The 22755-nt window shown below is 40.4% G+C and overlaps 4 protein-coding genes across 6 annotated transcripts; 3 read left to right on the plus strand and 1 right to left on the minus strand.

Annotated features, from left to right (window-relative positions):
- Positions 1–8: 8 nt before the first annotated feature.
- On the minus strand, positions 9–2352 carry cxcr3.2 (chemokine (C-X-C motif) receptor 3, tandem duplicate 2). Its single transcript, XM_041942038.1, has 2 exons — positions 2216–2352; positions 9–1813 (listed from the first exon to the last, which is right to left on the minus strand). The coding sequence occupies exons 1-2, from the start codon at positions 2249–2251 to the stop codon at positions 713–715; spliced, it is 1137 nt and encodes a 378-aa protein (XP_041797972.1). The 5' UTR covers positions 2252–2352; the 3' UTR covers positions 9–712.
- Positions 2353–5763: 3411 nt separating this feature from the next.
- On the plus strand, positions 5764–7487 carry cnfn (cornifelin). The gene is made up of 4 exons (XM_041942142.1): positions 5764–5836; positions 6222–6347; positions 6433–6569; positions 6779–7487. Exons 2-4 carry the CDS (start codon positions 6224–6226, stop codon positions 6866–6868), a joined length of 351 nt encoding a protein of 116 aa, XP_041798076.1. The 5' UTR covers positions 5764–5836; positions 6222–6223; the 3' UTR covers positions 6869–7487.
- Positions 7488–7660: 173 nt separating this feature from the next.
- Positions 7661–13078, plus strand: tlr21 (toll-like receptor 21). Its single transcript, XM_041941911.1, has 2 exons — positions 7661–7736; positions 8668–13078. The coding sequence occupies exon 2, from the start codon at positions 8812–8814 to the stop codon at positions 11725–11727; it is 2916 nt and encodes a 971-aa protein (XP_041797845.1). The 5' UTR covers positions 7661–7736; positions 8668–8811; the 3' UTR covers positions 11728–13078.
- A 4025-nt stretch (positions 13079–17103) lies between these two features.
- On the plus strand, positions 17104–21400 carry pafah1b3. 3 transcript variants are annotated; one of them, XM_041942110.1, is made up of 6 exons: positions 17104–17122; positions 17671–17760; positions 18283–18372; positions 18509–18625; positions 19286–19408; positions 19882–21400. In XM_041942110.1, the coding sequence occupies exons 2-6, from the start codon at positions 17680–17682 to the stop codon at positions 20140–20142; spliced, it is 672 nt and encodes a 223-aa protein (XP_041798044.1). In that variant the 5' UTR covers positions 17104–17122; positions 17671–17679; the 3' UTR covers positions 20143–21400. The 3 variants fall into 3 exon arrangements, with proteins under 3 accessions (XP_041798044.1, XP_041798042.1, XP_041798043.1); XM_041942108.1 differs by lacking the exon at positions 17104–17122 and adding an exon at positions 17308–17361; XM_041942109.1 differs by lacking the exon at positions 17104–17122 and adding an exon at positions 17328–17523.
- Positions 21401–22755: the final 1355 nt, after the last annotated feature.

Genomic DNA, 22755 nt, shown 5'->3' on the forward strand with positions numbered 1-22755 from the left:
GATGATGATGAATATATGAACACGAGACTATATTTTTATTTCAAAATATTTATCATAAAAATCTTTGTACAGAACAAAGAGAATGGGTTCTTCATAATTCTAAACGAGTCATTGTATTAATTTCCCCTTTTTACAGCACAGTTCAACTTTGAAGCAGGCAGCTGAGAGAACAGCTGCATGTGGATCATGAAAAAAAGAAATGCAAAATGACAAATGCAACATGTACAGCTTTTCAACATATACAACCATTTTCACTGTTTTAAAAGGCAGAACTGTTTTTTTTTTCTTCAAACTATCTGAGTGTGGAATCTGATGAGAAAAATCTACTGAGTGTAAGGATGTGAGATATGAGGCCGCACACGACTTCTCTTAATTGCTGAACAAGCTTTTCCACGAGTATGAAGAAATCTACATTTCACAAGATTTGACATATGAACGCGAAAGTCAACAATTTTTACCAAAAGTTGACATGACAGTATCAGAATGTGTCATAAGCTGCACTGGACAAACAATTAGATGGCAGAGCACCAGTGGAAGATAAACATGACAGGCAGAAAACCTTTCCTGCTGAGAACATTTAAAGTCTTAATTAAACTGAACTTCTTCGTTTCTCTCTACTTTTCTCTCAACCCCAACCCCCTCGCACACACACACAGCCACACAGCCACACACACACACACCTCCCTCTTTATCCCCGTCTCCCTAAATAGTGTCACACCATGACAGAATAGGAGGTGTTTTCGCTCTCTGCAGAGCTACAAGAGCCTGCGGTTCTTCTCATCCTCCTCCCCCTCCATTCCTCCATCCCCAGCAAGCCCCTCTGTCCCAGCAGCCCCTTACACATCCTGACCATCTCCCTCCTGAACTTCACCCCGACGAAGCCGTACAGCAGAGGGTTCAGGGCGCAGTGCGACAGGCCCACGCTTTCAGTGATCAGAGTGCCAATGTCCACCACACGGCCGAACTGGCAACCTCCAGTCACCACACCCAGCCTGTGCAGACTGTCTGCCAGCTGGAAGCAGTTGTATGGTGCCCAGCAGATGACAAACACAGACACTAAGGAGATGATGAGGCGGAGAGACTTGCGCTTTTGGCGGCGACTGGCATTGCAGAGAGACTTGAAGATGCGGATGTAGCAGTAGAGCATGATCAGCAGGGGGAGCCCAAAACCCAGAACCACACTGATCAGCTGCTGCCCCACCTGCCACTGTGTGGAGTTCTTAGTGAACCACACCTGGCACAGGAGTGCCTTATGATGGCCTATAGTGTTCACCTCCACTACCTGTTTGAAAGTCATGTCCACTCCACTCAGGCCCAAGCAGCCCACCCAGATCAGGGCACACGCAACCTGAGCATGGCAGGTGTTGCGCTTCCAGCCAGAGCTGACAGCGTGAACGATGGCCAGGTATCGGTCAAAGCTGATGCAGGCCAGGAAAAGGATGCCACTGTAGCGGTTCAGGGAGAAGAGGGCACCGGAGATCTTGCAGACAGGCAAGCCGAACACCCACTGGTGAGCCCACTGCACTGCAAACAGAGGCAGGGTGAAGGCCAGCAGAAGGTCAGAGATGGCCAGGTGAAGGAGGAAGGTGTCCGTCAGAGAGAAGGCACAGGCTCCTCTGCTCTGAGAGTTTCGGTAACGTCGGATCACACACAGCACCAGCACGTTGCCCAGAACAGCCAGGAGGAACACCAGACTGTAGACAACAGGGGAGTACTTCTGTGCAAAACTGTAGATGTCCTCCTGCAAGCATGGGACTGCATGACTCCTGCTAATGTCAGGGGACATGGTGTAATTGTCATAGTCGTCAAAGGTCTGTTGAAAAGAGAGGGGAAAAGAGTTCTGTCAAACTCCTGAACCAGAGGAGTTATTCAATAAAAGTGTACTTCACAGCATTTCAGAGACTTTCTAATGTGGAAACCAATCATTTTCTATTTCCTTTGAATTTACTTGAGCCTTGCTAGGGGCAGTTTTTGACATAAATGTCATAAGAATCCCAAAACATTAACTACAATCTGTTTCAGTATTTCATTTAATCAAAATAAATAAATAAATTAAAATTGATGTATTTGCTAGATACTAGATAACAGCTGAGCACCTCATCTGAAAATATCTGTTGCCTGCTCTCTATAATCTGTCATACTTGCTTATGTCGTAGAAAATAAAGTGCAAAGAGAGACAGAAGTCTCAGTTAGGACTGTACAAATATCCACTCACCCAGTAATCTTCTGTGGTTGGCGTCACTTGATCCATATTTGTTGCAAACAAGGAGGCAGCAGAACACCTGAAACCCTTCAACAGTCAAGAGAGTACACTCTTAAACAAATTAGCTACACATCCTTTTTCACAGCCTATCTTTGCCACAATCGTCCACATGAGGGAGGGCCAGAAAGAAGAAGTCATGATTTCAGGAACTAAATCCTTGCACATTTTAGACAGATGCAAACAGAGCTATAGTGGGAACAGATGACTGTCAGGGAAACTGTGACAAATATTTTTAAAACATGGCAAAGTTCTGGCAGACAGACAGTGCATGACTGGAGTACTCTATATGGAAAAATATTCTATTTTCTATCTTCTGGATGTGTGCACCCACATCTACTGCATATCTAAGCAATTTTTTAATCAGTGTATAAAATGTTTTACATAATATCAAAAGGGGAAAAAAATTCTGGGAAATTAACTTTAAAGGAGAAACGGTGTTAGAAAACAACCCTCCACAAATGGAGAAGTGAAAGTGCTCAGTTGACAGGAATTCCACCGACTCCACTACTCCACGATGTGAGCGGATGCTTCATCGCAATAGAGTCGAAGACGTCTGCTGGAACTGATTCTGTCAACATCATGATTCATTTTTTCACCTCTGCAGTGTGGAGGGGTTTGAGGTGTCGCTGGTGGTTTTAACAAACACACACATGCAGACTCAGCTCAGGAGCACCCAAACGCTGGTTAAGGGATAAAGTGCAGTGATGAGTCACAAAACCTTTTTTTTTTTTTCTTCTTTGCTACTTGTCCAGACAGCCAGAGAGAGACAGGGCGGACAGAATCTGATGTGCAAATTCTCTTTCAGTATTACTCTATGATTTCTTTTCAAAAACAATTTCATTAAATCTGTGAGGAACTGATCACTGTTGTGGTTACTTGTGTCTCGACTGGAGGTCTTCTGGAAAGTTCCTTTGTTGTGCAACATCACCCATACTTTGCTTCCTTCTGCCATAGCTGACAGATGAACAGCGTAATGCACACCACAGAAGCATACTGTAGTGTAGATATTGTACTAGCTCTTCTGACTCCACCAAAGCGCCTATTTAATGGGAGAAAATGCGTCTGGTGTCATAATAGCTCACTGCCATTCATCAGTTTTAAAATCTGGGACACTCAAACACTTCTGTGGCTATTCTTTTTGCCCTTGCTCCAAACAAAGTACACACCACTGTATATAAGAAGCGATACTGGATTTTTGAGTGTGATACTGATGCAATGTTTTATTGGCTGATAGAATTTTCCTAAAAACACATAACATGATCAAATAATCTTGATAAAGGTGCCTTAGATTTTTTTCTTCTTTTTTTTGTATTATACTAATACTAAGCAGGACTTCTTACGTTCTTTTCTTACTTACAGTCAGTGCTAGTAAGTGCTCTCTGGTGGACAAAGTATGTAATGGTGACATTATTTCTAAAGCAGCTCAAATCGAGTTTGGCCTTGCTGAACCGTTTCTTTCTATTTCTTGTTATCAGCCGACGTTTACACCTATATCGGTATCTATGCATTATGCTAATATCAGCTGATATATCTACCTGCCCAAATTTATCAGTCAAGATCTACATGAAGCTCCTATAAATGACATCATATCTATGAAACTTTCACCTTCTAATCAGCTGCCATAATGACAAGTTGCTCTGTTCAAAAGCTGTTTTAGTGGACTTTTGAAATCTAATTTCACTGTTGCTTTATTCAGCTGTCTCAGATCATGGGAAAGGTGCTGTAAATCTGTTTTGTTTTTTTTTTTGTGGTGGCTTCAAGTTTTGTAAATTTCAACCAAGCCCTAATTCAAAATTTGATTACTGTGAGAGTCGAAAACATCTGAAAAATGCATGTGAGAACCACACGTGTACATGTGAGACGTTAACCGCGAGCTGTCCTTTAAGAGGTTTGTGAAATTTTAGAAGCAGCAAATGAGTCACAGCACAGCACAACAGTGCTGTTGTCTGTTCTGTGTCGTGTTGGCAGGCGTTTCTGTAATCTGAGTTTAGTTTACAATCCCATTTATTAAATCATGATCCCACTTTATAATGAAAAACCAAAAATGTTTAGGAAATTTACAACAACAATAACAATAATAATAATAGTAAAAATAATAAGAGGAAGAAGAAGAAGAGGAAACTCATGTGAGATGCAAGACAATGAAAGGCATCACCATAATATGATTAAGAAGTGATCATGCATGTAATTTCTATTGCCACCATCGCATCAACATGCTTCCTTATAAATTGTATGTAATGATCTTATGTATTACATACTGTATATTATATTACCAAAAGCAACCCATTTAAGTAACGGTTAAATATTGCTTGGGTATGCCATTTATCCACCCCATAAAATAGGGTTAACCTTTGTGTTTTGTTTTGTTTCACTTCCTCATTGCTTGGAGTCTCACAGACTCCACTACTGTATGTCTAAAAATAAAACTAATAATTGAAATATATATTTTTTTCTTTAAATATGTATTTTTGTTTTATGCAAACTTTAGGAAAGCTCAATATGTATAAAGATTTAATAATTCCCCTTGCCAAAAAGTGGGTTCGCAAACTGGAAGGTGGCAAAATATAGAAATGATCATAAAGTGGTGTCATTATACCAAATAAGGAAACAAATATATTTTCCGTTTGTTTGTATTTCACAGACAAAGACATACATGTTATCCCACATTGTGATGTAAATTAGGTGTGGGATTAGAGAGGTTTAAATCCCTGCCAGACCTGTTATGAATAAACTGTTCTAAAATATTTCCAGGTGTTTGAGTGTACATGTGTCCTGGTTTAATACTAGGTTAGGAGTCAAAGTCAGGCAAAATGCATTGATATGCTTCTTGTCATTCACGTCTGTAATGTATCTGCGTAAAGCAGCCTTTGTTCATACCTTGATCTTGGGCTACAATGGAAATAAATAAACTTTTAATGTTTTTATCTTACATGATGCTGCATTTACATTTCATCCTTGTTGTGTTTTATTTGTTGTTTGCTAAATTCTATCGACTTGTGCTTATCAGTTTTTTTAATTTTAGCATTATTTGAATTGGATATGTCTTTTCCCACATTACATAACTCCAGCATGCACGTGTTGAGAACCATTCACCTGTGTATTCTGCATTCAGTCAAATTCAACTTCAATAGATGTGTCCAAGCAGAAGAGTACAATCCCTTTTCCACATCAACTCAGATCTGTACTTGAGGGCCAAGGCTCATTTTTTCCCATTCAAAGTGTTGGGCCCACAGTGTGTACACACACCACGCCTACCTTTAAAGGTAAAACCTAGTCTCTAAGTTGGCAAAGTACAAATATGGCTACTTTGTTCCTCAATTACTGTGTGCTGATAAAAACCTCGTCATGTAAGGCGCACCTTGTTGAAAGGCATGATACGCCCCAAAACTAAACATTTGGGTATTGTCTCTGCACCTGCCCACATGGCTTTATTTGCCATTTCATATCACCACACTGGGTATAAGAACTGTGGCCGTGCCTTTTCTCTCCTGTTTGTGGATTTATTCTGTGACCGTCTACAACGTCGGACCACCTTTTCAGGAGCCGTACATTAACCTCAGGACGTGAGAGCAGGTGAGATATGAAACAATATTTCCTCAAAACCAAGGCTATTCAGTCCTACTACGTGGAATAGTCTACAGGTCTTCATTCCAGTTAATTACACCAACTGATTCTACTGATTTAATGCCCCCCTCTCTGGTTACTGGTGCACTATTGGTGAAAGGTGCTTAAATTGTCTTTGGTTGGATGGAAAACCCAGTGAAGCATTAACGGTAAACGACTTTGCTGCAAATAGGGCAAGAAAATGTTACCAGATTTGAAGTGAACTGAAATCTTTCATTTTTAATAATAGTGTGATGCCGTACAGCAACGTTATCATTGTGGTAAATCATGAAAGTTGACTAGCATGATCCCTTTTGCATTTCTCTTTCTCATATCCATTTCCTTCGACTTGCAGCAATGGCTTTCCAGTCAAATGTGATCAGCTCGCAGCCTCAGGTCAGCGTCACACAGTACACTGTCTCCTCCGGGTCGTCAGAGTGGAGTTCAAATGTGTGTGACTGCTGTGAAGACTGCGGCATCTGTAAGTTATTGCGTGTGTTTGGGGAAGCAAGCAGAACTTAGCCAATACTGTGAATTGGATATGACAATGTGTCTGTCACCTGCAGGTCTTTGTGCAGCGTTCGTGCCATGCATCCTGGCCTGTAAGGTCGCTCAGGACAACGGGGACAGTTGCTGCATCCCCTTCCTTCCTGGTGCGATGATTGCTCTACGGACGAGCATCCGCAGCAGATACAACATTGGTGTAAGTGTGCTAAAGCTGTCTAAACACAGATTAGACCACAAAAGCGATGATGAAGCTGATTTTGTGGATACCTGTGAAATGCAGAGAGCCAGTGTTTGACCATGGGCCTGTTAAAAAACAGTAGCATATCATCAGAAAGTCTTTTTTTTTTTTTTTGCATGAGAAAATTATGTTTGTCGTCAGTTTACTTTGCATGTGCTTCTTCCCAGGGTTCGGTGTGTGATGACTGGGTAGTCATGGCCTGCCTGCCTCTGTGTGGACTGTGTCAGATGGCACGGGAGCAGAAGATGAGAGGATAAAATGAAGGAACGTTTTATCTCATTTTCAAATTGCAAAGAAAGAGGACATGTGGGAATTTACATTCCATGGTCCGGAGACGATTTCTGTATTTTAGATTCCAATTAGAATTTGCATGACTACAATTAGGTATGGCATTGCCAAAGGATATAGAACAAGGTTTATAATGTAAGAATGACAGCCTGATAATCACACACAATTGCCCCTTGGTTTCATGTTATTACACTAAACTATAACAGCATATTACAAACTGTATCAACTATAAATATATATATTTAGAAATCTGAGCAGTGGGAAGCGATTCAGACTGATAACCAGGCTAAATAGAAAGAAATAATGAATTATGTCAAAAGGCCTAAACTTTTCTTTAAACCATTGCCTTTAATAGTAGTAATTTAAATATGGACTCACTGTGATGAAGTTGTCTTTTTGCAACACACCAGTGAGGACATGAAGAAGGAAATGCTGAGATTTACAGCAGCAATGACTTTTCCCTTTTAGTAAATCAACTTAGTGGTGAATTTACACACATTATTTTGGAATGTAAGTATACCTGAATACTCCTTTCTTGTATACAATGATATTCAATAATGTATATTGTGTGTTTGTCTAAAATTCTCTAGAAAACTATTTTATGTATTTTATGTATGCTTCATTAATTCAAGCAACAGTATTTCAATAAAAACCTCTTGCATTTATCGGGTTGTGATTTAGGCTTTTTCATGTTCCTTTAGCTGCATCTGCATATCGAAAGAAAAGAAGGGGTTGCACCCATCTTCCTCTTTCTGATTTAGTGTGCATCTATCACAGCCATGAAACAAGAAGCTCTCTGAAGAGACAAGGTGAGGTGAACGACATTGGTTTGAACAGGTAAGGCTGAAATGGCATAATAATGTTTTATAATATAGCAACGTATTTAGCAGTTACTGGCAAGTGTTTTTCTGATCACAGAGGAGAGTGAAAGATTGTGTGAAAGATTATATGAGAATGACTTCCTACAGGATATCACTGTTACTTGCAAGTGACGTTTCTTAGACAACAGCCAGTTTTAACACGAAAAAAAAAACCTTAAAGAGGTTGAATGTGAAATGTAGGACAAGTAAGAATGTTCGTGACAGAATTTTTTATCTTTAAGAAGTCTCCATGTCTGTGCTAATGCTACCATGACTCAGATAAGGATTACCACAAAACGTCAGATTGTTTGCCATTTTCCTAGCAATGTCAATATTTCATGGCATGTTTTTAGCAGTATCAGATGTGGATTTAAGTGGAACAAATGACAGGAGGAAGAACATGGTGCCAGAGAGAAAAGGGATATGAAAATATCACAAGAGGAACCCAGTTATCTGACTACAAGGTTAAAATTTAACAAGGTTCTACAAAGTTCAAGCACAGATGTACCTCAAATGAGGATTATGAGATACTTTCACCCAAGAGTATTATAAGAACCTGTTGAAACCTGTTGATTTTGATTCTGTCAGACCATTCTGGGGATCTATGTCAGTTTTACTTTAAAGCATTCATATCTGTCAAGCAGTGTTGAGTAATATATATATATATATTATTAGGAATGAATTAGATTTCAATTGTTATTAAATCTGTTTGCTTTTCCACCATGTTTTAAAGGTACATTTCAAACCTTACACCATCCACCTACAGTATGAAAATCAATTCCACATAGCCTATAAAAGTATTAAAGCAGGACTGGCATGTACAGTATGAATGGTGATATGAAGCTTATGGTATCAGTTCTGTATTAGGATTGTTCTGCAGAAGTAAGAGGCCTGCTCTCTGTCCTCAGATTCCTGTTCCACGTTCAACTGGTGAACAACCCAGAGGCCTTGCTGACAGACATTTGCAACATTATATTCAAACCAACCAAACCAAGAAAGGCGCTGATGAAAGAGATTCAAAGTTCTGTTTCTCTGGACTGCAACAGAACAAAATGGCAAGTCTAACGTATCATCTGCTGTCAGTTACAGCTGTTCTTGGTGCCGTTCAACTCGTTTGCGGTTACAGCTTTAACAACTGCATTGAAGACCCATACTCAAATGGACAAAGTTTCAAGTGCATCCGTCGACAGGACAAGAACATGAGTGCTATTATAAATGACCTGCCGCCATCTGCTGTCAATCTCACCATCTCCATTAATCCTGTGTGGCACATTCCCAACAGGAGCTTTGTTCATCTACCAAACCTTCAACGCCTCCGATTAGACAATAATAAGTTGAGGATCATCGACCAATTTGCTTTCCAAAAATTGTTTCAACTTCAGTCTCTAAATATGTCTTGTAACTCCATATCAGAGCTCAGCCCTTCTCTGTTTAATGACCTGCACAACCTCACCTTTCTCTCACTGACAAAAAACAAACTAAAGCAGCTTCCAGAAGGCATTTTCTCCACTGTTCTCAAGCTAGACACTTTAATCATGAGGCAAAACTTTCTGCTGAATTTCTCAGGGATTGGTCAGTCTGTGTCACATCTACAACATCTGAAGATGCTGGATCTTTGCTTTAACAATTTGACCTCCCTTAACCACTCAAATGCGTCACTACCCAAATCCCTCACTACTTTATACCTATGCAGAAATAATCTGTCCACATTAGGATGCAAACGTTCATTTCTTGGGTCCATCCAGGTGCTAGATTTGTCATACAATTCATGGCTCCCTACAAAGGCTTTTCTAGGAGTGGATTTAAGCCATATAAACTATCTGCGTTTGCGTTCAACAAGTGTCAAGATAGTGGAGTTTTTGAACATTAGCAATGTCTTTGCAGGTCATGTTGATTTCTCTGGCACAGGTCTAAAAAATGACAACCTGCTCATGGAGCTATGCATACTGTTAAAGACAAAGGTGAACGTAATTAAAAATTTGGGCCTGGGCAGTAATGGGATTAAGAATCTAACAAATTACACACTGCTCAATTGTCCTGAAATCAAAGAGGCTTTGGATCTATCCCACAACCAACTGAAAATAACAAGGTGTCTTAACTTCCTCAAGGGACAGACGCATATAAAAAACATCAGTGTAGAGCATAACCATCTCACCCTCCTCCCATCCTGTAAAAATCCAACTATGGTTTATTTCCCAAATCTCGCAGAGCTGAGCTATCGTTACAACCGCATCCTCTCAGTCAACTCTCTTGCTTTCTATAATACACCGAATATCAGAACGCTGAAGTTAAACATAAACACAATTGCTTTTCTTGATCGGGCAGCTCTCAAAGGGCTAAAAAGGCTTAAGACGCTCCGTTTAGACAATAACCTCTTAACTGATTTGTTCAATAACACCTTTGAAGATCTTTTGAACCTGCAAACCCTTAACCTACGAAATAATCGTATTTCTGTCATTTTTAATGGGACCTTCCTCAATCTTGGCAACCTGACTACACTGGACCTAGGAGGTAATAAGATCACTTATTTTCAGCCATCTGGCCTTGAAGGACTTAAACGTCTGTCCAAATTCTATCTAGATGGAAACAATCTCAAAAACATTGACAATTCACTCCATTATGCATTTCAAGGCACGCTAACAGTGCTGGATTTACAAAGTAATGAGATTTACTTCCCCACTAAAGGTATCTCTTATTCACCATTTATGAATCTCAGCAAACTCAGCGATCTGAAACTGGATGGGCAGCGGCCTCATGGCCTTGGTGCTTTACCCCCCAGATTTTTCCGTGGCCTCCACTCACTGAAATCTCTGTATCTCACCAAAAATAACATCTTTCATCTTGCTCCTGATGGCTTTGATGATGTGACAGGCTTACACTTCCTGTCACTGGACTACTGCTGTGTTGGGGTGACGCAGCTAGAGCCAGGAGTCTTTAAAAATCTAAGAAATTTGACCAAATTGATTGTCGAAGGTATGGGCATTCAAAACTTCTCTAAAGAGGTTTTTGGGAATCTTACACAGTTACACACACTTCAGCTCAACCGCAATGTGATGCAGAGCATTAATGTCGAGGCACTAGAAAGTTTACCAAAACTCCGCTACCTTGACATTCGTGATATTCCTCTAAGCTGTACCTGTCAGAACAGCTTGCTGAAAAACTGGACTGTGAATAACCAAAATGTCCAGGTGGTCTATCTCTACAGCCTGCTGTGCCCACACGATGCAAAGCACAAATTCCACAACTTTGATAGCAAGGTCTGTTATATAGATCTAGGAGAGTACCTGTTCTTTAGCACAGCTCTTGCGATCTTTCTATTCACTGTCACTCCTTTACTTTATGTCAAACTCTACTGGAAAATGAGGTACAGCTACTATGTGTTTTGCGCTTGGTTTAGCGAGCAGTGGCGCAGAGTCAGAGAGGAGGAGGAAAACTGCAAATTTGATGCATTCATTTCTTATAATTCCTCTGATGAACAATGGGTCATGGACCAGTTGCTGCCCAACTTGGAGGGAAAGGGATCGTCTTTCAAACTTTGTCTACATCACAGGGACTTTGAGCTGGGCCGTGATATTGTGGACAACATTGTCTCGGCTGTATATGGCAGCCGTAAAACCATTTGTGTGGTGAGCAGGAATTTTCTAAGAAGTGAGTGGTGTTCTCTGGAGATCCAACTGGCCAGCTACCGACTGTTCGATGAGCACCGAGACGTTCTCCTGCTTGTGTTTCTGGAGCAGATCTCTGAGAGGCAGCTGTCGTCCTACCACCGCATGAGGAAAGTGATGTTAAAAAAGACCTATCTGCAGTGGCCTGGCTCAGACTGCACTAACCCCACGCAGGCTCAAGAACTGTTTTGGACTCAGCTACGTAGGGCATTAAGAACAGGAAGCAGAATCGAATCAGAAGAAAATCACAAAACTGAAGGTGACACTCACACATCAAATGAAAACTATTACTTGCAACCTTAAAAAGAATTTACAGTTTTATTTGTGATTTAATAAGAGTTATCTCTTGAGATGACAGGTATTGCAATTACATTTAATACTGTGTTTTCATAAAATAAATGGGCACATGACACATATCTTTGCTGACTGTGAACAAAAAGTATTGATGGTATGAACTGAATAGAGTATTGTTTTTTTAGTTTGTCAAAGAAATGTTCACAGGCATGTCTCTATGCAGACCTTCCCCGCACATTAGTACAGTCTCATTGGGGGAAAGGACCAGTGCTCGGAGCTTGGGAAGGAAGAGAGGGGAGGTGCTGGGTCTCTTTCAAGCATGTGCGATGGTGGGTAATGCGTCATGTCAGTATGGTGGGACCTGAGAGGAGGGCAAGTTGACGGGTGACTGAAAGGCTGGAAGTTGTTTTGGTGAGGATTGTTAATTTGGGCAAAGGAAGAGGGAACAAAAGAATAGTCAGTTTCAAATCGGTCTTGCTCCTTGGGAAAGTGCACTGGCTCTGCTGAATGTCTATGTGGCAGCTGTGCTTGGTAAGGAAAGAAGGGCTGGGTGTTGCTGTCATTGTACTGAAACCCACTGGTCCTCTCTGTCACTGCTCTGGTGCTAAAGTTGTTTTTAAAGGAACCAAATGTACCAGCCTCTTTGCACTTTGGCCTGTTGAACCTCCAGTGCTGAGAAGCTGAGGCTTTGTCACCCCAGCATGAGGTGGGAGAGGGAGCGAACAAGTGATCAATGGCTGGTACTCCAGAGTGCTCAAAGTCCATGCAGAACTGAGGAGTGCGAGTAGGTCTGAAGATATCATCCAAAAAGCTGACAGAAGTCTCCACAGGGCTTGCCAACCATTCAGCTGTCTTTACATGAAAACCAGAAAACATGAATCCAAGGGTAATGGAATCTTAAATTATCTGAGGCTTACTTTAAGATAACAGCTGCGATCTTAAGAGAGTGTCAGAAGAAACATAAGGTCTTACCTGTTTCAGGTGTAGCTGTGAACCGGACTGCCTACTTCTTGTCTGTTTTAAAGACATTCTTTCCTGGGTGTCAAAACGTAGCTGACTGGTATCATTGGCTTGAAACGCTGCATCTAAAAAGAAGGAAGTACAATCAAGGAAGAAGACTGCAAGTGAGTAAAAACAGATGTTAACAATTAGCTTTTTAAACTATGTTTAGAAAATCAGCTTTGCAAATGTTTTGGAAGGAAATGTAAAATTCACTTTATTGCTCATTAGGAACAAGGAGGTTACGCTTTGGGTCCAATTTTTTGTTTTGTTTGTCTGTCTGTCAGCAGATGAGAATCTAATGTGTGTCTAAAATGTTTTTTGCAGAAAAGAAATGTTTAATGAGTTGTATAATACATTAAAATCCTTAAAATGACACCTACTCTTTCTCCCTCATTCAGAATTGCAGAATACATGAATGTGCAAGTATTTTAACTGCTGGACACAAGATGCCTTCTGCTTCACTATAAAGTTCATTCACAGTGTTTGTGCAATGAAGGTTTCAGATTCCCACGTCACACTTGTGTACCTTGAATATCAGATTGGGATTGGCTTCCAAACTATTTGTGAGGAAAACTGTTTGAACGTTGCATTTTATGAGAACAAGTAATAATATTGAGCGTGAAGCTTGCACTTGCAGGCTTGCATCAAGATTGAACTATTGGCTGGCGGAGGTCTGTGCTCCCTGAGCACCTGTCTAGTTTCTTAATGAGAACTGTGAATGACCACATCTAGATTTAAGAATTTTGTGATCGTACAGAGATGATAAAACATACAATAACACTGAGTTATCACTTAAAAGCAACACTAATGTATAACAATAACAAATGACCATATTCTAGTTTTATTATGTGACTCCCAGGAGTAGTCTAGTATATCAGTCCCTACCTGTAGTCAGGAGCTCATCTTTGTCTATTCTGGTTTGGTTCTGATCCTGGACTTCCTTTGGGGAATCATTACCAAACCTGAGGCATCGTTGCACCTCAAGGAGGTTCTCCTGAAGCTGGGGTCCATGCCTTTCCTGTAAAGCTTTCAATAGCACCTCCCTGCTCTCTGCCACCAGGCTCCTCCTTCTTAGAACTGGGAAATGCAGACAATGACACAAACCTGCTGCCACTGCACTGACAGACTTAGACACACAGTCAGAATCTTTTCCTCTGTGCTGTATGTCAAAGCTGTCAGCAGTGTGTGAACTGGAGAGCTGAAGTGGGCTTGAGCTGAAACCATGAGCATGTGTTTGGTGGACAGGTGACTCCTGGGTCTTTGGAATGTGCTCCAGAGTAGAAATCATATGTGCCTTTCCCTTCTTCTTTAATGTCTTTACATTTTCTCTGTCAACAGTGGGAGACAGCTGTGCCTTTCCACCTTTTTCAGACATGACAGGGTTGGTCTTAATGCTCTTGATGATCACTACATCAAGAGAGCTGTGTTTAGATGAGGAGAGGCTTTTAACACTTCCAGATGAAAGATCAAGTTGTTGCTGTGGTCTCTGCCCTGGTGTAAGATCTGACCCCTGACTGATCTTCTTCTCTCTCTCCCAGCAATTATTATGGGCATTTGTTGAGGGATCTGCTTTTTTTTCAAATGGCACAACCTCATCAGTAGCAGCACCCAACAAATCATTCGTAGAGAATGAAGAAGAAACGGGAGATGCTGAAGACGGGCATGAAGTAGCGTTGCTCTTTTCTTGTACTTGCTGTCCACTTTTTTCCAGTTTCCTCCGCTTACTTAGCAAGCGTTCAATGTCATTAGATTTCACCTCACGGTTGAACAGGCCTTGGTGTCCTATCAGGCGACTGTCTGTGATAACACTGGGCTCCTGTGCAGCAGGCACGGCACTTGGAAATGGTGCATCTCTCTTTGAAGGACAATGATAGCCACTATGACAACAGTTATGGAAATGTGCCATGTCTTTACTGGTTTGGCAACGGCAATGATGGTGATGAGATTTGGACTTTGAGGCTTCTTTCCCACCACCTCTCATCTGACACCTCTCCTTGCGGCTCTTCAGTCTTTTTATTTTGTGCTTCCCATCTCTCCTACTATGATGATGTAAACATATAGAGGCTGCAGGGAATCTGTTCATTGAGCAACAGTGTTTGTCAGTTTTTAATCGCTTGTTGAAAACACCGAAAATCTTTTCTTTGCCTGATGAAGTCCTGCCACACACGTGGGTCATGCTGCACTGGATTTTATAGGAAGATAACTGCAGGTGGTGATGTGTAACACTGCAGGAAAAAGAGATAAGAGAGCTGAGTCACCACCTCAGTCAACTCTACTACTAGACTGTGAAGCAAATTACTAATGTTTCAATCACAGTGACTGAATTCAAACTCCAGCCCTCTGGACTTGTGGACTGTGACCTTGCAGACTTTCATTCATTCATTCACACCATGAAGTGTCACATGCCAAATGTATTTTCCTAACCAGTTCAGGACAAAATATAAACATTGGCAATTTATGCAAGATATTGCGGAGTATCTGCTGTGGGTATTTTGGCAGAAACAGACAGTAGGTGACATACAAAGTGAAACACTTTCTTTACATGAGCATTTACTCTGCTTATGTCATATTCACATTAAACCCTCAACTAAGGGCACTCATATTGAAGGTGATTTTTTTTTTCCTCAGCTCACTGAAAACCAACCTGTCTACAGGCCCTTTTACATAAAAAGCAATTTTAAGGGCAATTGATTTGCATATCATTTAAAAACATATCCCTAAATGAAACAATACACATTAAGGGCATAACTTTGCTTTGCTGAAATGTGGCATTTATAGTACTTGTTTGCTCTGAGGTTGATTTTATCCTGTATTCACCTGTGGTCAGACAGATTCAGCCAATCCTAAAGAGCGGTGTTACACATGGCAAGAGCTACATACAATGCATACTGACCTCGTTATTGATGACTATTCTTAGTAGCGAAAACAATTGTTTGAAATTTTTGGATTTCGTAGAGTTAAAAGAGTTTCAGCTTGCATTTGTGGATGCAGTGACAAATTGTGTTCACAGACACTGGTTTTTGGAAGTGTTCCTGAGCCCATGCAGTGATGTCCACTGCAGAACTGTGTCTGTTGTCAATACAGTGCTGTGTGAGGGCCCGAAGATCACGGCCATCCAATTTTGGATTTCAGCCTTGTCCCTTGCTTACACAGATTTCTCTGAATCTTTTAATGACATTATGTACTGTAGACAATGAAATCCCCAAATTCTTTGCAATTTTACATTGAGAAACATTATTCCTATTTGCCAACACAGTCTGTCACAGAAAGGTGAACCCCTCCCATCTTTACTTCATGTTACTAACCTGATGCCAGTTAATCTAATTAATTGCGTGATGTTTCACCAGGTGCTTCCTTTTAGCATTTCATTTTTGAAAAGTGTTGCTGTCATCAATTCTAATTGAAGATATAAGTTCAAAAAACAATGAAATTTCTCAGTTTCAACATTTGATATGTTGTCTTTGTGCTATTTTCAACTAAATATGGGGTTTCAATGTTTTGCAAATCATCATATTCTTTTTACATTTTACACAGCAACTTTTTTGGAAACGGGGTTGTAATTTTTAGGAAAATTTGCTGCAAAAGTGTTTTTTTTGTTAAAAGACCTTAAATTTGCAGATTTTAAGATACAAATCAACATTGTTAGGGATATGCATCTGTACGTGTGCCATTTAAGAACTCAGTAAATCAATTAACTCATACTGTCATAGAAATCTGAAATCTTAAGAAAATGTACAATGCCTAATACAGCATAGTGAATCATGAGTCTTGCCACTTTCTACAAATGAGTAGTCAAGACCATGCCTGAAGACTGGCAATTCTGACACATGCCCTCAGAAAGTGTGACCCCACTGTACCTCGAAATTAAACAAAAATTTACAGCACTCAAATACACACACACACACACATTCATATATGAGCCTTTCTCTCGCCCCGGAATAATATCAACAATACCAATGTAAACAACCTGTGTGTTGTGTGTGTGATCCATGCGATGCGGCCCTGCGCATCCAGACAACTGACACTTGGATTCAGCCACTTAATGTAGCCTAACTGTTAGCTAGCTAGTTAGATGGTTAGCAAACAGGTGATCATACCATCAACCTCCAGGTGCACTTGATGACAAGAGTTTGATGTTAAAGTATTCAGTAACGGCTCCGAAACGTGGTAACTTAAGTTTAACTTTAGGTACTTGTCAGACAAACGTTAAACCTGTCAAGAAATCTTTTTAGACAAACTTAAAAATGACAACTTCACTTACTGAGACTGTCCGTAGACATTTCTCTGCCGCATTTAAATCTGTCGTTGCTCGGCAACATTCCGCTGATGTATTTTTTTTCGCGCAGCACCAACTCCCACGAACACCAACGAGCAGGGCGAAACCACTTACACGGACGAGGAGGTAAAACTGTCTCATCTTGTATATTCTTCTTCACTTGAACAATGATTCATTTGTAATTTCTTTATAGGATTTGTTCTAAAATACACAGTTAATCACACAGTTCGAGTAGAATTTTGGACGATATAAAAATACCTGAAAACGTATAATTTCTTGTCCATGGAGAAAAGTGGTACTTGCACCTATAGTGAACATATACTTCCTGAAACTGAATTGGGAGATGACGATTTTTTGATTTTATGGTAACCTATGTACAATAGTGTCGCTAAATGTAGCCGCTATACAAAGCGTTGCCTTTTCCATTTTATACAATACAGGCTTGCATAGTTTAACGTTCATAGCTATCTGTGTTACAAGTCTGTGACCGTTATCTCTCAGTTAAACTACATGTATGTTGTGTTGCAGTAAGTAGGCTAGCTACTGTGGCTAACGTTACTCTTACCAACCTCCTTAGATTTAGCTAGCACTTATAGCTATTGGCTATTGATTTATTGGTTTGTTTCCGTTGTTAAAAGTACCAAAAAGGCTACGTGACTGCTTTCCCAACATAGAGCCAAGTCATGAGTGCAGAAGAGCCAAACCCAGCCGCCACACCCACTCCCTGTGAAGACACCCAGGGAGATGGCCGATGGATGTCTCTGGTGTGTGAAATAACGTAATTATGTTACTTGTTTACTGGGCTTTACATACCTACAGCACAGCAGCAGCCATGCATGGTCAAGTTTAGTAAGTCTGCATTGCCGCCAATGTTCAGTTTTGTGAATTTAAAGTTAAAAACAAAGCTGATAACGAATTAATTCATTTATTTTGATGACATATTAGTGTCTACACGTGTCTCATAATTCAGAGAGATTCTTCTGTAAATTAGCAGGACTTTTCTTTTGTTTCTCTTTTTTTTAGCTTTTCATCAGAGACATGGGGATATGCACTTATTTTTAATCCACAAATCTTTTATCAAGTATTTAAGATAATCTCTTCCAATTTCCATATCTAAATAGCAATATATATACAATACATTTTTGCAATGTATGTCTGCATTTCTCATGTGAAGTTCAACTGATGTGCCTCACCTTTAGGGGCAACATATGATGCTGCATCTAGTGGGATGCTTAATTCTATGAAAGAGAAAATCAAAGTTTGTCTCTTCCTTTTTATCCTTATAGCACAACCGCTTCGTGTCTGACAGCAAAGACAAAGAACCTGATGTCCTGTTTGTAGGGGACTCCATTATTCAGCTCATGCACCAGTTTGGGGTAAAACATAGATCACACACTTTCGTATGTCTGGTTCTGTGTCCAATAGCTTCTTTTGTTCTTGTAGACACAAACTCGTTTTCAAATTCTGTAAATTTTAGGTTCAACATGGCGGATGCTTGTGGTTTCTTTGCAGATATGGCGGCAACTGTTCTCTCCGCTCCATGCCCTAAATTTTGGGGTGGGTGGTGATGCAACACAACATGTGCTGTGGAGACTAAGCAACGGTGAACTGGATAACATCAGCCCAAAGGTCCTAATCACTGCCAAAAATAGAAAACATGATCATGCTTGTTTATTCACACACTGGACTGATTGTGTTTAAAGGGATAGCTGGGGTTTTATGAATTACGCTTATATGAGTTACTTGTCCATTGACACAGTATACTTACAGTAGATGGCGGTCAGCACACACTTAGTTTGGAGAAGCAGCAGGGGTACTGATGTAGTAAAACTAAACTATGCACTGCTGTGGACAGGGGCAGAAAGGTATTTTAGCCACCAACAAAAAAACCCACCTAAAAAAACACAAAACAGTACTAGTTCTCAAAACTGGATGCATGCCAACTGCCATCTATTGTAGGTAGTTCACCAACTATGGATATGGATTGGTTACGAGGTTCACCTCTTTGCTAAACACATGGTTGTATAAAAGGTATTACCACATGGTTCAGAAACACTTTGTAAAACCACACAGTTTGTTTGCAAATGATTGCATTCTGTTTTAATTTACTTTTACACAGCTTCCCAAGTTTTTTGGAATCAGGGTTTTACCTCATATAACCCCACTTCAAAAAACCCAAACTATCCCTTTAACTTTGTGCTAAAATTCTAATTCCAGGTACAGTATATAGACCCAAACTATCAATGACATGTGCTTGGTCATTAATTCCTTTCTCTTTTGTTGCTGTAGGTTGTGGTGCTGTGTGTAGGCACTAACAATCATGGTCACACTGCCGAACAGATCTGTGGCGGTATCATGGCTATTGTCCAAGTCATCAAGAACAAACTCCCACATGCCCGGACGGTTGTACTAGTAGGTTTTTTTTCTGATGCATTCCATAGAAGTGTGTTAATGTACTCGCCTGTGTGTCCGTTGAAAAATGACAAATGAAGTTCATACAACCGTTAAACTGCACAGTGAAGTCACCCCTTTTAGTTCCATCTCAGCTTTGAGAGGTTAGGTCAGTGCAGTAGTTTGTTGAAAAGGGATTTAGATTGTGTGTGAATTGTTTGGCAATATGCCACTTTTCACACTATATTTGAAAGGCTTTTCTTGTTTGGAAGAGAGCTGCAATGAACTTGCTTTATGTTTGGTGGGGCTACAAAATTCATTGGGGTTTCAATTGACATGGTCAAGTAGGTAACGTCTGATTAATTTTTGTGTTGAGAAACATTCTGTTAGAAAGTAAATGTTTTTTACATCTATGCATTTATTTCTAACAATATTATAAGAGTAAGAGTGTTCCACTCTTTTTAAACAGGGGCATTCATAACTCTGTTTTCCAGGGTATACTGCCAAGGGGTAAAATGCCAAATCCTCTGCGGGAGCGAAATGCCAAGGTGAACAAGCTGGTCCAGGAGGCTGTATCGTCCCTCCCCCACGCATCTTTCCTCAATGTGGACCCAGGCTTTGTCCACTCCAATGGTAGCATCTCCCATCAGGACATGTACGATTACCTTCACCTGACGCCTCAGGGCTACCAGGCTGTGTGTGAACCCTTGCACACCTATCTCAAGTCCATGCTAGATAAGCCTGCTGAGAACTGAGCAACCAGGGCACAAACTTACACTACCGCAGTGGTCCTCATGCCTGTTTCCAGAGAGCATTGCACTGAGCTTATTAACACCTTGAATGATGGATCAAAGTCAGTTATTAAGGGCTAAGAGCTGCACACATTGTTTGTGTTAAGTCCTCCTCATGGCCAGGGTTGGTGACCACTGTTAAAGATAACAGGACCATAAAGTCTTTTGTGTTTATGATACAGTCAGAAATTAAATGTGCTGTGCTATAGAGAGACAAAGTCTTGCCTGAATTCCTGAAAACTATCTGTTGCACAAGCTTTTGTTCTTTGCCACATGATACATATAATGAATATAATCTGGGGGAACACCGCTTGGCATCCATGAGGTCAGGACAATGAAATCACATCTGAAGGGAATACACTGGAAGACACAGTTATCCATAAATATATCCACACGTCCAGTGATTATGAACAAAGCTTTTAAAAAAGAGGCAGCAACATTTTAGTCTAATGAAGATGTGCTATAGGTCAAACCATTAATTACTGCTCCTTGTTAAAAACTTTATCGAAAACTATGTGCTCCAGATGTCATCCCCTCAGCTACAGCTCTCATGAGACTGTCAAAGCCAAATTTTCAGACGTCTGCTTTTCAGAAGACCCTTTGTATGACAAAATAATTGTCTGCCTGCAGTTACTGAAAAAGGGCGCAAGACTTTGGCTCTTTGTGTGCCAGGATAATATGTCTGGTAAAAAAAACAAGATACAAGGACCGCCCTTACCAGGAAATTGCTGTAATTTGTCATATTGGTTTCTCGGTTTCACCAAGTCAGTGAGTTGCATTTATTTGGTAGTAGCTTTATTTACTCTGTGGAGATGTCTGACGTCTTTTGTTTGTCTCCATTTGAATGACCAAATGTTTTTTAATTGACCATTACTGTCAATTTGCTTTTTATCTTGTGTCATTGTTGTCCTCGTACTTTATTTGTTCACCTGTTGTAACTGCAGCAGATTTGGACGTGAGAGGCTGTGTTTTGTTGCAAACATAGATGTATTTGAGTAGGTTGTGAAGTTGTATACATATATACATATATATATATATATAATTGCTTGTGCTTCAAGTTTAATCTCATCTGCAAATGGCCCATCAGACCATCTAAAAAGGCTTTATTTCACACTAAAGTGCTTCTGAGCCTCTTGGATCAGGATTGTGTCACAGAGCTAGAATTATGATTCAGGATGGGCGATTGTGTAAGAGATGAAAGAATGCATTAAATATAAAAACAAGGTGGTTTCAGTGTCTCTTGATTGATTGATTCACCAGATCTGCGTGCTGATACTGAGTCAGAGACATTGATTGCCACTGATGCAGTGCTACATTTGTACGCCTCAAGGCTTATCACTAACCAGCAGGTTCACCAAGAGTGCACACACACAGATTAGGTCCACTAGAGATTCATTGCCTCTGGCCGACTGGTTTTGTTTCGGTCTCAGACATGCTCATGAGCAGAGAGGGGTATTTCTGAAACTTGAGGAGGGTGAACAAGTCTCACTTTGCTCTTAACTTGGATGCAGCATCGTCAAGACTCACACTTCCTCCAACAGTCGTCAAACATAATACAATACCTCATACAATTTTGCCAGATCATAGCAAGCATGATCTGACATATGACAGTTATGGCGTATCCATTGCAGTGGTGTTCACAGACTGATGACGAGCACCCATAATTTTGATTGATTGTAAGCCTGTATAGTATGTAATGCTTTTGCTTTGGAAATTGTGTTTAGTTCCGCTTGGATAAGCATAGCATCTCAAAATGTGTATGTGGCGCTCTTAATCATTCAATGTAAGACCATACAGTAACAGGTTGAGGTTGCTCACAATAACAAGACCCTGAACGTTTCCCTTGAGACATAAAAACATGGACACATTTTGCGTGCTCTAGTGCAGATCATGTGGGTCCCTCCCATTCTCCCGGCAATGAGCCATGGCTGTAATTCACAATAAGGTGCTGGTTGGGCAAGACATTCTTCATAGACCTGGCAGGTGATGAATGTGCAACGGCTTTTCTTTCAGAAATCAACACCATCCTTTATAAAAAGCCACAGCAGCAAACATTTCATTCCCTCACTGGGAGTGAAGTTGGTGTGCACGCAGCATTTCTTTGCCTGGAATTAACTGCATTGTACTGGCTTTACTACAACATGGAATCAAGGATGTTTTTACTGTTGGTTCTTGTACTGCTTATACTTCTGGGTCACAGCCAAGGTATTGTATACTTTATCAGAATGAGACAGTGCAATGAGTTTTAAAAGTAACTTTATATCCTGTGCATCTTATTCTGTGATTTCTTTCCCCCAAAGGTGTTCCTGAGACACATGAACAATCCTTGATTGTCAACACATTTGCTGATGGTATTTGAAAATAATGTTAAAACACATTTTCACAAGAGGCGTTCATTAATATTTATTGAGTTTTTGTATTTGCATTACTTAGTTGTTATTATTGATCTATTTTATTCATTAAATTTAAAATAACAATTGTGTTCCAGCCACCGGTGTTGGAAAACCGCTGTCGACTATAAATCCAATCAACACCCCAAGACAGCACAACAGACTGTGTAACTGCAAAGGTGAAAGC

Source organism: Chelmon rostratus, chromosome 8 (assembly GCF_017976325.1).
Source record: "Chelmon rostratus isolate fCheRos1 chromosome 8, fCheRos1.pri, whole genome shotgun sequence".
In the NCBI taxonomy this organism is placed as follows: Eukaryota; Metazoa; Chordata; class Actinopteri; order Chaetodontiformes; family Chaetodontidae; genus Chelmon; species Chelmon rostratus.